The sequence below is a fragment of the Chiloscyllium plagiosum genome, unplaced genomic scaffold (genome assembly GCF_037043375.1).
Source record: "Chiloscyllium plagiosum isolate Xiang-an unplaced genomic scaffold, Cpla_swu_hap1 HiC_scaffold_4, whole genome shotgun sequence".
Classification (NCBI taxonomy): Eukaryota; Metazoa; Chordata; class Chondrichthyes; order Orectolobiformes; family Hemiscylliidae; genus Chiloscyllium; species Chiloscyllium plagiosum.
The window spans coordinates 111,628,715-111,641,917 of NW_028270142.1; the positions used below are offsets into that span (position 1 = coordinate 111,628,715).

At 40.7% G+C, this 13,203-nt stretch overlaps 2 protein-coding genes across 4 annotated transcripts in view; one reads left to right on the top strand and one right to left on the bottom strand.

Annotated features, from left to right (window-relative positions):
* The window catches only part of LOC148150466 (uncharacterized), a 229,662-nt gene extending 221,454 nt beyond the window's left edge, over positions 1-8,208 (top strand). For both annotated transcript variants that reach the window (XR_015757028.1, XM_087986604.1), the window contains one exon: positions 4,311-8,208. Coding sequence is in view for 1 of the 2 variants with exons in the window: in XM_087986604.1 (XP_087842730.1) it covers positions 4,311-4,334 (24 nt within the window). In the remaining variant the exon portion in view is untranslated. The remainder of the gene's footprint in view (positions 1-4,310) is intronic.
* The window catches only part of wnt3a (wingless-type MMTV integration site family, member 3A), a 76,417-nt gene that overhangs the window by 24,603 nt on the left and 38,611 nt on the right, over positions 1-13,203 (bottom strand). Inside the window, exon 2 of one of the 2 annotated variants that reach the window (XM_087986599.1) lies at positions 10,446-10,596. The exons of the other annotated variant lie outside the window; for it this stretch is intronic. The gene's annotated coding sequence lies outside the window, so the exon portion shown is untranslated. The remainder of the gene's footprint in view (positions 1-10,445; positions 10,597-13,203) is intronic. 2 annotated transcript variants of the gene reach the window in all.

The following is a 13,203-nucleotide window of genomic DNA, read 5'->3' on the forward strand; positions in this document are numbered from 1 at the left end:
GCAGGTCAGGCAGCATCCAAGGAGCAGGAGAATCGATGTTTCGGGCATGAGCCCGAAGAAGGATTCATGCCCGAAACGTCGATTCTCCTGCTCCTTGGATGCTGCCTGACCTGCTGCGCTTTTCCAGCAACACATTTTCAGCTCTAATAACAATGATATCCTTCTTCAGATAAGGAGACCAAACCTTCACTAATACTCCAGGAGTGGTCTCACTGAGAACCTGCACAATTTCAGCAAGACATCCCTGCTTCTGTACTCAAATCTTCTCACTATGATGGCCAAAATGCCATTTGCCTTCTTCTGCTGCACCTGCTTACATTCAGTGACACCCAGATCTCACTGCGCCACCTCCTTCTCCAATTTATCACCATTCAGTATTAACTTGTCCAAATCACATTGAAGCATCTCTACATTCTCCTCACAATTCACCATCTCACCCAACTTTATGTCATCTGCAAACTGTGAGATGTGACACATGTTTTCCTCATCTAAATGATTAATATATATTGAGAAGAGTTGAGGTCCAAACATTGCCTGCCACTTGGAAAATGTCCCATTTTTTCCTACTCTTTGTCTCCTATCTGTCCACCAGTTCTAAATTCTTTCCAATGAACTCCGCTCCCATGTGCTTTAGTTTTGCATGCTAATCTCTTATGTGGAACCTTATTGACAGCTTTCTGAAAATCCAAGAAATGCACATCTACGGCTTCCCCTTAGCCATGTAACTAGTTATATTCTCAGAAAATTCCAACAGGTTTATAAAGCATGACTTCCCCTTTGTAAATCCATGCTGACTCTGTTCGATCCTGCCACTATGTTCCAAATACCCTGCTATTACATCTTTTACAAGGAACTCTAGCATTTTTCCACCACTGATGTCAAGTTAACCATACTTTGTGGCTTTCTTTCTGCTTCCCTTCTTAAATAGTGGAGTTACATTATCTACCCTCCAATCCATAGGAACTAGACCAGGATATAGAATTTTGGAAGATGACCATTAGCATATTTGCTGTTTCTGCCATCCTCACATTGTCTGGCCTACATTTGACTCCAGACTCAAACCAATGTGTTTGATTCATAGCTGGCCTGAATATTTAGAGATGGGCAATATATCATCATCATCGGCAGCACCTTGCAGACAAGGATGACTCTCTTCCACCCTCAGGGTGAGTCCAGATGGCTGTACAGACTGATACAGATATCACAGGTGCTGTTACATTTGGGGCAGAGGTAGTCACAGGTGGGATATTGGTGTAGCAGCGCGGTCCTTTCGCTGTTTTTGCCTGGCTTCTAGCTAACAACATCCCATGAACAAATTGGGAGATGCACATCCTTGTGTGACAGTTGCATTAGAAGAGTTTGACTAAATTAATGATTAGCTCTGACATGAAGATGTTCAATACTGTAGCCTAGAATTTCTCTATACCATACCCAATGTAATCAGCTGTTTCTCATTACAAAGAAGAAACTAATTTGATTAATCGCAAATGTAATATGGAATATTAATCTTTAATTTCATCTGCTGATTTAATGGCTTTGAGTTAAGAAGGGAAAAAAGTAACTTGAGCTGCAAAGACACTTAAAATGGCTGAAATCACTTGTGCAATGGGTTGGCAAGTTTCTCAAACCCTCTGAAATTGAATCACCAGGTGACATGCCTGGATAGCTTCCCTGCAGAACTTCACACCTGTCATTTATTGAACACTTTAATAAAAATCTAAGGACAGTGAGCTATGAACCATCTTAACTGCCAGGAACAAAGAAGGTCTACTGAAACTCATTATGCAAGGAGGACTCCCTTTCAATAGAATCCCGATAGTTTTGACATTGGGCAATCAAAGCCTCTTAAAAAAAAGTTGTCTTCATTGCCTGCCAATACCCAGTTTTTCCACAATTGAAACCTCATCTCAGAGGACCTAACATTAAAAGCTTATCCGCTTGCATCATTGAGAAGAATGTACACAATGTAAAAATAATATCCGATCTCCTTGCAAAATATAGCATCAGTTGTCACTCGCTAATTCCCAAGTTCACATACTATCTTTGTGACTGCAAATGATTATATTATAACTAGAACCAAAAGAAATTTTGAATGCCACAAAACTCACTCTGCAAAAGATGAATTACAGTCAACATTAGAGTGGTATTGGAAAAGCGCAGCAGGAAAATCGATGTTTCGGGCAAAAATCCTTCATCAGGAAATCTTCAGCACAGTTTAAGTGATACTTCCCAGAAAAACAGACAGCTGGCATCAACCACAGCACCATGAGAGTTTCAAGACTACCTAAAGAGTGTACATTTCTTTTTCTCTTATGAACATTAACTTTTTTCACCTTCACCATGATTTGTTCTGCTTTATTTTGCATGCTGGTATGTATACAGCATTGAATTAAAAATGGGTTTTAATTTTTAAATTAGTTTTACATGTTAGCTGAGAAGGTTTCACAATAAAACTAATTCATCATGCTGGAATTTTTACCAGAAATCAGCTAAGTGTCATTAGTGCTGAAAATGTGTTACTGAAAAAGCGCAGCAGGTCAGGCAGCATCCAAGGAGCAGGAGAATCGACGTTTCGGGCATGAGCCCTTCTTCAGGAATGAGGAAAGTGTGTCCAGCAGGCTAAGATAAAAGGTAGGGAGGAGGGACTTGGGGGCGGGGTGGGGGGGGGGGCGTTGGAAATGCGATAGGTGGAAGGAGGTCAAGGTGAGGGTGATAGGCCGGAGTGGGGGTGGGCGCGGAGAGGTCAGGAAGAAGATTGCAGGTTAGGAAGGCAGTGCTGAGTTCGAGAGATTTGTCTGAGACAAGGTGGGGGGAGGGGAAATGAGGAAACTGGAGAAATCCAAGTTCATCCCCTGTGGTTGGAGGGTTCCAAGGCGGAAGATGAGGCATTCTTCCTCCAACCGTCGTGTTGCTATGGTCTGGCAATGGAGGAGTCCAAGGACCTGCATGTCCTTGGTGGAGTGGGAGGGGGAGTTGAAGTGTTGAGCCACGGGATGGTTGGGTTGGTTGGTCCGGGTGTCCCAGAGGTGTTCTCTGAAATGTTCCTCAAGTAGGCGGCCTGTCTCCCCAATATAGAGGAGGCCACATCGGGTGCAGCGGATGCAGTAAATGATGTGTGTGGAGGTGCAGGTGAATTTGTGGCGGATATGGAAGGATCCCTTGGGGCCTTGGAGGGAAGTAAGGGGGGAGGTGTGGGCACAAGTTTTGCATTTCTTGCGGTTGCAGGGGAAGGTGCCGGGAGTGGAGGTTAGGTTTGGTGGGGGGTGTGGATCTGACGAGGGAGTCACGGAGGGAGTGGTCTTTTCGGAATGCTGACAGGGGAGGGGAGGGAAATATATCCCTGGTGGTGGGGTCCGTTTGGAGGTGGCGGAAATGATGACGGATGATACGATGTATATGGAGGTTTGTCGGGTGGTAGGTGAGGACCAGAGGGGTTCTGTCCTGGTGGTGATTGGAGGGGCGGGGCTCAAGGGCAGAGGAGCGGGAAGTGGAGGAGATGCGGTGGAGGGCATCGTCGATCACGTCTGGGTGGATATTGCGGTCTTTGAAGAAGGAGGCCATCTGGGTTGTACGGTTTTGGAACTGGTCCTCCTGGGAGCAGATGCGGTGGAGACGAAGGAATTGGGAATATGGGATGGCGTTTTTACAGGGGGCAGGGTGGGAGGAGGTGTAGTCTAGGTAGCTGTGGGAGTCGGTCGGTTTATAGTAAATGTCCGTGTTGATTCGGTCGTCCAAGATAGAAATGGAAAGGTCTAGGAAGGGGAGGGAGAAGTCTGAGACGGTCCAGGTGAATTTGAGGTCGGAGTGGAAGGTGTTGGTAAAGTGGATGAACTGTTCAACCTCCTCGTGGGAGCACGAGGCAGCGCCGATACAGTCATCGATGTAGTCGAGGAAAAGGTGGGGGGTGGCGCCAGTGTAGCTGCGGAGTGTCATTAGTGCTCATTACAGTGCAAACTACGTACTCTCTTGGGACATGTCACCACATTTCCCTCACCTGCATCAGCACTAACAGCTCCCACTTCCATCCCACTCAATCTCTCCTTTTCTTGTATTCAAGAAGAAAACAACCATAATAGGATTGAGAGCCAGCTTGACTAGTGAGTGCACAGAGATCAGATCCTCACCCCCTCTGAGATTTTAGATCTCAGCAATGCCTGGAATGGGTCCTGTTGCAGATTCTGAAATATCCAGGCCTCAGACACCAAGTACGAGACATTGTTCATTCTGATTAACCCCGCCTGGAATGTATTGTTAACATACCACAACGTCGACCCTTTGTCACAATGCATTCTCTCTTTTGTCTCTTGCAGACCCCAATGGGATGTCCAGTGTGACTGCTGTTAAGAGTTTTGCCCTGCAAGATATACCCTTTTTCACCTCTGAGGAAGACAGAATGGCTCCATCAGAGGAGATACCAGTAAGGCTGCCTCCTGCACCCTCAACCAAGACAGAAACTGACAGCTTGGTAGGAACGTTGGCTAGATTAGAGTCAGGAGAACCTCTTAGTGAGCACTTCACTGCCATGTCTCCGCAGCTGGCCAAGGGAGAAATGCCCCAGGCAGCTGGCACTCAGAGGTCTGTCGTAGACCAGGCACTAACTCAGCTCAAGGCACAAAAGAACCCTCATGGTGTCAGCAATGCAGAACTTCATTGACCTGCATGAACAGACACAGGAGCAGCAGGCAGGTCTGTCGGGTGCACTGCACAACCTGACAAAGGCTGCAGGACTGCAGCAGTGTTGTTTGAACCCTGTTGTCTCTGGTATGCAAGTGTCTGGCTGCCTCCAGGAGCACCAGATCTAGCTGTCTCAGAGGTCTGCTTGAGTAATCCATGGTCCTATACTCCAATACTTCAGCTACAAGATAATGAGGGACCTTCAGCTTACCGCAAGTTTCCCTTCATTACAACAAAACAGAGTAGTGCTAGTAGGTATGGAGCTGGAGGAGGAACCACATACAGGCTTTCCTCAGAGTATTATAGAGGTGGCCGGCTCCTCCATCTCCACTCTGGCTGCCACCCTCAAACCAGTGGTAGTCCAAGCCAAGGATGGTGCATCTGCCTCTGGGCAGAACACATTCAGCATGTCTAGTCTCTCAGGACAAAAATGACCCCAGGATCACCTGACCAAATCTCCTCCACCCTAGCTGTGGAACGTGGGACTGCACTGAGATGTACTGGGATGGAAAGAAATAAGCAGACCTCATGAGGTCACATGGGTAGCCTGGGTGCCACGTCACTGTAAATGGTTGTTTCCACATTGTAGGGATTTTATATTTTAAAAAATGTAATCTACATGAACTTTAGGCAGCACATATGTCCACAGATATGGCTGAGGATAACATGCTAGACAAGTCCATCAGGGAACTTCTCACTCATTTACCACCAACCTATTAGAATGCTGGGCTTCAGCAAATTTTTCTTCGCATGGAAGACTAAGCTTAGCAATGCTTTTTGTGAAGACAAGTTACCAATTCTGGATGATGCAAGGAGCTTCAGTTTTAGAGCATCAGACACTCTAACCTATCTGATACCGCTGTTGGTTAGGAGAGTGCACCAGAAGGATAACATGCTGACCAATACTAAAGATACCACATTTAATTTGTTGCTTTCTACGCAAGGTGATAATATGGAACACACAAATCTTAAGCAAAGCAAATTTATATTTGCTCCAAATCCACATATTATTTGCAATAGAAGTAGTGTACCTCCATGTTAAACCGAGAAATGCTGATTGGATTGAACCTGCACATCAAGTTTCAAGTGGATGCTATAATTAAAATATTCATTTCTGGAGGACAACTAATTACCAAGAAATTTGAAAAGAAAGGAATAAATGTTTTTTGGATTAATTATAAGAATGGATTTTTGTTTGCAAGCTATCCATTACAACATAAAATTACACATTCTTAATTATTTTGAAGTGTTGAGACCTTCGTTATTTGAATCAAATTTTTTATCATTTTGCTTTTGGAGCTGTGAACTGTGAGCTGAGAGCTGAAAGTTACCTTTAAGACTATGAGTAGCAAAGAAACAAATATTTACTTATAAAGCCAGACCTGTAATTTAATTGTAGGCTGATTCTTGTTCAAAGAATGTAATGGATGTTTCGGTTTTGGAGATGCATTGTGCTCAAACAGATAGCAAATAACTGTTAACTGGGGCCTCACAGGGAAATAACAAGTCATTCAAAGAGAAACCAAAGTTTGAACTGTTTTTAAGTCAGGAGAATGGTGCCTGCAAAAGCTACTGGACAGAGATTTGATTACTTCCGGGTTGTCATAGAGTCATAGAGATATACAACACGGAAACAGAACCTTCGGTCCAACTTGTCCATGCTGATCAGATATCCGAATTCAATCTAGCCAGCACCCGGCCCATACCTCTCCAAACCCTTACTATTCATATACCCATCCAGAAGTCTCCACCACTTCCTCTGACAGCTCATTTCATACACGTACCACTCTCTGCGTGAAAAAGTCACGCTAAGGTCTCTTTTATATCTTGCCCCTCTCATCCTATGCTCTAGTTCTGGACTCCCCCACTCCAGGGAAAAGACTTTGTCTATTTACCCTATCCACGTTCCTCATGATTTTATAAACCTCTATAAGGTCACCCCTCAGCCTCCGACACTCCAAGGGAAATTGCGCCAGCCTATTCAACCTCTCCCTATAGCTCAATTCCTCCAACCCTGGCAACATCCTTGTAAATCTTTTCTGAACCCTTTAAAATTTCACAACATCCTTCTGATAGGAGGGAGACCAGAATTGCATGCAATATTCCAAACGTGGTTTAACCAATGTCCTGTACAGCTGCAACACTACCTCGGACCTTACCATTAAGTGTATAAATCCTGCTAAGATTTACTTTTCCAAAATGCAGCACCTCACATTTATCTAAATTAAACTCCATCTGCCACTTCTCAGCCCAATGACCCATCTGTTCAAGATCCCGTTGTAATCCGAGGCAATCTTCTTCGCTGTCTACTCCAATTTTGGTGTCATCTGCAAACTTACTGACTATACCTCTTATGCTCACATCCAAATCATTTACATAAATATGAAAAGTAGTGAACCCGGCACCGATCCTTGTGGCACTCCACTGGTCACAAGCCTCCAGTCTGAAAAACAACCCTCCACCACCATCCTCTGTCTTCTACCTTTGAGCAAGTTCTCTATCCAAATGGTGAGTTCTCCCTGTATTCCATGAGATCTAACCTTGCTAACCAGTCTCCCATGGGGAACCTTGTTGAACACCTCACTGAAGTCCACATAAATCACATCCACTACTCTGTCCTAATCAATCCTCTTTGTTACTTCTTCAAAAAGCTCAATCAAGTTTATGAGACATGATTTCCCAAGCACAAAACCACGTTGACTATCTCTAATCAGTCCTTCCCTTTCCAAATACATGTAAATCCTTTCCCTCAGGATTCCCTCCAACAATTTGCCCACCACCGAGGTCAGGCTCAGGATTCCCTCCAACAACTTGCCCACCATCAATATCAGGATCACTGGTCAATAGTTCCCTGGCTTGTCCTTACTACCTTTCTTAAATACTGGCACCACGTTAGTCAACCTCTAGTCTTCCGGCACCTCACTTGTGACTATCGATGATACAACTATCTCAGCAAGGGGCTCAGCAATCACTTCCCTAGCTTCCCACAGAGTTCTAGGGTAGACCTGATCAGGTCCTGGGGATTTATCCAATTTTATGTGTTTCAAGGCATCCAGCACTTACTCCTCTGGAATATGGACATTTTTCAAGATGTCCTCCCACTATCCTTATTTGAAGTGCAGAGAATAGAATTTCTGAAGAATTAAGTGAATATCCCTCAGAGTCCACTGCAAACAACTTACACGCATTGTTGCCTTCAAAAACCAGGCAATACACAATCCCATGTGCCTCTAATATTACAGATTTTGGATTCTGCTTAAGTGAACTGGCCTGTTACACCTCTTTTAGTTTATCTTTTGATTTATCTCTTAAGTATGTCTGTTTGTCTGTTCAACTTTGAGAGAGTGGGGATGCTAAAATCGACGAAGATTTGGTTTGAATCATAGATGTTAAGTCGGTCACTTCGTGTTTTAATTTTGCTATGCTAATGCAACACTATGATCAAGAGGATGTTAATTATTTTGATTAAACTCTAAACCTGATGTGTGATTTTGGTTTTCACAAAGTCTGATTATTCAAAATGTCTGGTTAGGAATAATTGGGTTCAATTTTGTGTCATTGAATGTTTTAGTTTTACTGTGTTGTGAATACAGGGATAGGGAGTCTGATTTGATTTGTAACATAAATATATGTTCACTTTTCTTCTTCATCTGTGTATGTGAATGTCTGTTTAACCAAAGTTACAGCAGTGAAGGTACAGAGCCCAGCCATCCTTAGCACTACAAGATGATTGATAGAAGGTGTGAATTGAGCAGCTCCTGTACCATGTGCAGACTATGGGAAAACCAAGGCATCTGCTATTTCAGTGACTTGGGTCAATCTTTCCAAGTAACTGACTATTGCTGTTGCATCATAACTATTGGTGGAATTGACTTGTTATGTTGCATGATGTGGTAGGGAGGACTTGGGGCCAGTATATGGACTGCTGACAGGAGGTTAATGTCTGACATTTACAGACAGCGTGTGCTGTTCGTAAGTAAGTGTCAGCTTTAGTGCATGCATGTCTGTGTAATGTTGCTGTTTTTTGAAGGACCTCACACCACTTGAAATTGATGTCCCCTCTCTCACAGAATGTGTATTTGCAGCCAGTTTCCTCTTTATTTGGACTTGTTATTTCCACCATGATGAGGGACAACACCAGTTACTTCTCAAACAGAAAATTTCAGGCTCAACCTCTTAGTATTGATAAATTCCAAATGTAACATTCCCTTCTTGGTAGCCCTCCCCATCAAATGCATACATTGTGAACGATCAAGTCCCCATGCATCCCATTTATCTAAATCTGTGTTTGTCCACTTTACAACCTTAACTCCAGGATATTGAGTAAACTTGCCTATTCAAGTATCCCCTTGCACACCCCTATATCATAGCCAGGATGTGGCTTACTGTCAATGATTCGTTTACTAGTGAGAATCTCATCTCATAATCTACACTTGGTTAGAAAATGTGACATTTTAATCTTCACATCTAACATTAACTCACTCAACATCTCACTTGATTTTCCCAAATTTCTCACTATAGCCCATGTTATTCAGAAACTGTGAAGATTCTGCCATTAGTTTTGTTAACCATCCAGATGGTTATTTCTTCACACAGTCAACTAAGTACTGAATTGAAAAATCACATATTTTAAAGATTCAGACAATATCATAACAGACCTCAGTAGTAAAAAGAGGAATTTATTCACCTCTCCGTACTTGGTCATAACATTAATTACAGTCATCCAAAATTAAGGGGAACTCAAGATATGGTCAACCACCTGATAAAGGAGTGGTGGTCTGAAAGCTAGTGCTTCCAAATAAACCTGTTGGACTATAACCTGGTTGTTGAGTGATTTTTAACTATGGTAAAGTAAGATAATGAGCATCATATTTTTCACTAAAGTTGTTTGCAAGTATGCTGGAGTTAAACTCTTACACACATGCACTGCAAGTTATGCTGTTATAAGTGCAAAAGACAAGATTAAATACTTGAAAGCATGTTGGCTAAAATCACCAAGTGAAGAATGGCTAAGAACTTTCCCAGTTGAAACTTTATTGCTGGAACAGCACAGCAGGTCAGGCAGAACTTTCCCAGCCACTTATAGTGCTGATATATATTTTCAAAATTGTCAACATTATAATATGCCAATAAGGACCAAAGATAAAGTATGCAGAAAACAAAGCAAAATAAAAATGTACCAATAATCAAATATACCACTCTTACACGAACACTGAACTATAGTGATGCACCAAACCTAACCATTCTTTCAATGCATCAGCAGTAAAGTATATCTACAACACATCAGTCTTACATTTTTCCTTAATTCACTCCAATTTAATTCCAGCTTTAAGTAGATCTAAGTCAACACTGAAACATTCGAGGGACACTTGAACCCTGATTAAAATTTACCAGCATCACGCTAATATTAAATTATATCAGCAGTTTGCCAACCTTGAAGTACACTTGGAACTCAAGTTTGAATTAGGCATAATTAGGGTTTGTGCATTGAAATAATGTTAAAGATTAAAAATTGAGGGATATACTTTTCTGATAAAATGGAAAACCCTAACAGAACAATTCTTTGAAATAAAAGTCTCACATCAAGCCTACACGTTTAAAAAAGTTAAACAATAGAAACCACATTATTCAATTTGTTCCGGCAGAATGATTTCACTGTTACTTAGGATTGCTAACCCAGCTGAGTATTTTGTTCTATAATTTAACATCTGTAGCATAATATTTAGTTAAAGATAAGATTGAATAATTCACACTAAAATAATTAAACTTACCAATAAAATTAATCACTTAATGTTAGAAATCCCTCCACAGAGGCCTGCCCCTTTTTCTGTGGCCTAGGGCTTGAGTTCTGCTTCAGTCCCAGAGTCGGAAATTTCACCCGATCCTTGGGTGCTGGGGAATTCAAGCTTCTGTGGATAAATTCTGTATTGAGAGAGAGATGTATCATGGGAGTTGTTTTTTACCCTGCTCATGTGGAACGACAATACCCAGAGTACACCAGAAAATGGTGTCACAAGAGAAAGTTCACAAATAATGGCAAAATGTGGAAGTATGGGCCGTGTTTTTTTTAAAAACTGTTTTCTAGAATTTAAAATAACAATTCTTAACTAAAGTGTTGATTGATGTTGTTGAGAAAGACGATGGTTTAATAAGAATAGGTCATAAGAAATAGAATCATTAATTATGATTATCATTAATAGGCATTTGAGCTTACTCAGCCATTTAATAAGATTGTGATTGATTTGATTGGGTCCTTTGCTCCACTTTCCTACCTGTCCCCAATAACCTTTGAATCCCTTGAAGTTCAAAAGTCTGTGTAACTTAGACTTGAATATATTCAACAGCTGTCTAGGGAAGAGAATTCCAAAGAATATGATTGTCTCTGAGAGAAAAAAATCCTCCGCATTGCTGCCTTAAGAATGATATGCATTATTTTGAAGCTGTCCACCCAGGTTCGACAGGAAAGATCTTCTCAGCATTTGCCCTAGCAGGCCTCCTTAGAATCCTTCATCTTTTTGTAAGTTCACCTTTCGTTCTTCTAATTTCATTGAGTACTGATCAATCATTCCGCTTTATTCTCAGGATCAATGAAGTAAACCTTCTCTGAACTGCTGTTCATGTAAGTATATCACAGCTTAATTAAAGAGCCTAAATTGTACGCAATTCTGCATGTACAGTCTCAGCAATGCAGTATAGAATCTGAAAAGCATGTTTATGAGTTAGCTTAATGCTGACTTATGTCTCTGTGGTTCATTTGACTTAATTGCCTACGTTTTCATCACAAAGTTCAAGAATCTGGTTTTTGCACAGACAAATATCTTCCATTTTTATCCTATTTTCCTATCAACCTGTTCAGAGATGTTGTTACACACTTATGGAGCAGTGGGGCATGAACTTGGATCCCTCAGTCCAAGAGTAGGGACACTACCGCTGCGCTCCCATTCTTCCTTTTTAAATAATATGACAAGGACAGTTTTAGCAATAACTATTGATCAAAGAACAGTGAAATACAATCTTTAAGAGAGAAAATATTGGAGAGAGGGAAAATGGATAAATAAAATAAATAAAATTGCTGTAACTGTAATAAATCCTATAAACTAATAGGTAAAACAGCAATACAAATACAGTAATTATAATTGAGACAGAATTTGGAGAAAATAGAATAAAGTTTTGTAAAGGGATCTGTAAATTGTGCATAAATATTATATCAATTAGACTTGTACCTCTTAGCTGTTAAAACATATTTTAATATGTCAAGTGTATGAATAACGTTTATTTATGGTACAGCAAGCCTGTGATCAACCTGCTACTGAGCTGTACTAAACATAAGGAAAATCAAACCAGCTTCAGGCTTAGCTGCAAGCAATACTTCAAGAGATCCTACCAGTTAATAACATAATATATTATCAAAACACCAATATAACAATAAAGCAGCACCAAGTCAATGTTATAAAAGCAACACACTATCATTTAAACATTCTAATGTCTCTAATATAAAATATATCAGCAGGACTGTGATGTATCAATATGAGAAAGTAAAGTATGCATTTGAAGTTTTCTACTGGTTATTTTGAAGTGTGTTCTACAAGGTTTAGGACAATTGATTTTTTTACAGGTTCTGAGTGAGAATGTAAATAACAATAATAGCGTAGAATGCATTATTTCAAAAGAGAAAAATCATGGAAGGACTGAACTATTCTTTGTACAAGTAGGGGAAATCTGAGCTTAAGTATCAAATATAAGGACAAACATTATGGAAATAAATAAATTGCATTTTTTCCTGATGTCAGGATTTCCTAGAACACTTTATATGTAATGGAAATGAAGGCATTTTTTTAAAAAATGCAGTCACTGTTGTATTATAGACATTTACAATAGTTGCAAGGTTCCACATATAGGAATGTAGTATTGATCAAATAATCTGCTCAGTGATATTGTTTGAGGGATAAATATTGGCAAGGACATCATTGCTCCTCTTCAAACAGAACCAAGGGAATTTTTTGTCACCTTGAAAGAACAGATGGAGTTGAATGTCTCAGCTGAAAATTAACAACACAGCATCCCTTCAGTGTTGCATAAAACGTTGGCATTAACATTGTGCTCATGTTCTGGAGCTGGACTTGAACCTATTTATCTCAGAGATGAGAGCGCTACAGTACATTTAAGGACTCAGATATTTGCAAAAATAGTGTGGAAGCTGTGCTAAAACAACCCTAAATTTGGCGTATCTACCTTCTTCAATTGAGCAAGTAGTATGGTTTTTTGAACATTATAGATAAGTCCTGAATTAAATTCTGTCTCTCAAAGGCTTCAGATCTTGTACTTTTTTAGAACTTTGTATTTGTAGATTGATAACTTGAGAATCATGGAAACATAGTTTGGGGAATGCATTTGCTGAGACATTCCTAATAGTAATAAATACGGGGGAAACATCATTCACTAGTTGTTCCCACCTATTGAAACAGCTATCTGATTATTTTTAATGCATTAATTTTTCCATCGGCCACCATTTTATTTTCTTGAAATTTT